At 39.3% G+C, this 2,014-nt stretch overlaps 1 protein-coding gene across 1 annotated transcript in view; it reads left to right on the forward strand.

The window, feature by feature from the left end:
* SUMO1 (small ubiquitin-like modifier 1) overlaps positions 1 to 2,014 on the forward strand; it is a 41,607-nt gene that overhangs the window by 35,559 nt on the left and 4,034 nt on the right. Inside the window, exon 3 of the mRNA XM_011949926.1 lies at positions 1,489 to 1,560. Coding sequence (XP_011805316.1) covers positions 1,489 to 1,560 — 72 coding nt within the window. The remainder of the gene's footprint in view (positions 1 to 1,488; positions 1,561 to 2,014) is intronic.

Genomic DNA, 2,014 nt, shown 5'->3' on the forward strand with positions numbered 1-2,014 from the left:
GATTGCCTGAGGTCAGGAGTTCGAGACCAGCCTGACCAACATGGTGAAACCCCGTCTGTACTAAAAATACAAAAATTAGCTGGGCATGGTGGTGCACACCTGTAATCCCAGCTACTCGGGAGGCTGAGGCAGAAGAATCATTTGAACCCAGGAGGTGGAGGTTGCAGTGAGCTGAGATCTTGCCATTGCACTCCAACCTGGGTGGCAGAGTGAGACTCCTTCTCAAAAAAAAAGAAAAAGATTCATTGTCATTTAATTTTCATAACTCTGAAGAAAATTCATACAGTCTTTACACCCCCCATCTATAGGCCAGGGAATTTTTTTTTTTTTTTTTTTTTTTGAGACAGAGCCTCAGTCTATTGCCTAGGCTAGAATGCAGTGGTGCCGTCTTAGCTCACTGCAATCTCTACCTCCTGGACTCAAGTGATTCTCATGCCTCAGTCTCCTGAGTAGCTGGGATTACAGGCACCTGCCACCAGGCCTGGCCAATTTTCGTATTTTTATTTTTTTGTATTTGTATTTTTTTTTTTAGACAGGTCTTGCTCTGTCACCCAGGTTGGAGTGCAGTGACACGACCTTGGCTCACTGCAACCTCCACCTCCCAGGTTTAAGTGATTCTTCTGTCTCAGTCTCCCGAGTAGCTGGGATTACAGATGTGTGCCACCTTGCTAGGCTAATTTTTGTATTTTTGGTAGAGATGGGGTTTCACCGTGTTGGCCAGGCTGGTCTCGAACTCCTGACCTCAAGAGACCCACCCGCCTCGGCCTCCCAAAGTGCTGGGATTACAGGCTGAACTACCGCGCCTGCCCCATAATTTTTGTATTTTTAGTAGAGACAGTTTCATTATGTTGTCCAGGCTGGTCTCAAACTCCTGACCTCAAGTGAGCCATCACTCCCCTTTCAGCTATTTTTGTTGAAGAGCGATTAGAAAAATGTATACTAATATGTTTTGTAATATTTATGGTGCTATGTGTGCCATCCAGGTTTATGGTAGATTAGCTAGCTAGCCATTTGTGCTTTACCAAATTTTATGATTTAATCTGTTTAAAACCAATTTTGCCAGTATAGTTTAAAGCTAGTGAGGGTGCTCATCCAGTTTCTGATCTGATCTTTTATACAGATTTAGGGCAAAATGAATTGAGTAGTGGTCAAGAGTACAGGCTTAGAAACAGGTTTGGGCTTAAATTCTTCGCTAGCTCCAAGCCTTAGGTTCCCTAGCTGTAACATGAAGATAAGGTGATAATACCTACCTTCCAGGGTTATTGTGTTTAACACTTACGATTATGTATGTGAAGAATTGGTACAGGGACGGCCTTGCAAATAGTTGCTACTCAGTATATGGTATTTATGATTGAATTAGCTAATTTTATTTTCTATGTAGTGTTCTAAGGCTTTCATGCTTGCTTTTTGTGCATCAAAGTTACCATTATGTTTTCTAAGATTTGTGTGTGTATGTATATATTATTATTATTATCTTTACCTTTTTAGGGCGTTCCAATGAATTCACTCAGGTTTCTCTTTGAGGGTCAGAGAATTGCTGATAATCATACTCCAAAAGAAGTGAGTATACTTTTTTCCTGAGTCAAGAAAAAATTTAAATTCTCCTTTGAGCAGTTTTGTTCACTGGTATTAAACTGCCCTTTTCTTGAATGTTCTCTGATTTAAATGGTATATCATTTGTCGGAGGGAAGAAATAATATTTTGGGTTGAACTTCCCGTATAGTGCCTTCAAATGTGCCAATAAAAAGGGCAGTGGAAACAAAATGAGTACTGAAATTGTCATAGGGCACATGCTACATCCTTTTTGAAGATGGACAAATGTTCCTCAAATTTGGTAAATTTCTGGTATACTTTCATGGTGATGGTAACATTAATGGCTGGATTTTGATTTTTGACGTATTTTGAGAATGTTAATACAGAAGCATAGTATATATTAATATATTTGGCTCTGTCATCTTGTTTTATCCTTTTTTTAATGCTTCTCTGTCTTCATTTAAGTTTTTTTTTTTTTTTT

The sequence above is a fragment of the Colobus angolensis genome, unplaced genomic scaffold (assembly GCF_000951035.1).
Source record: "Colobus angolensis palliatus isolate OR3802 unplaced genomic scaffold, Cang.pa_1.0 Scaffold30, whole genome shotgun sequence".
Taxonomy (NCBI): Eukaryota; Metazoa; Chordata; class Mammalia; order Primates; family Cercopithecidae; genus Colobus; species Colobus angolensis.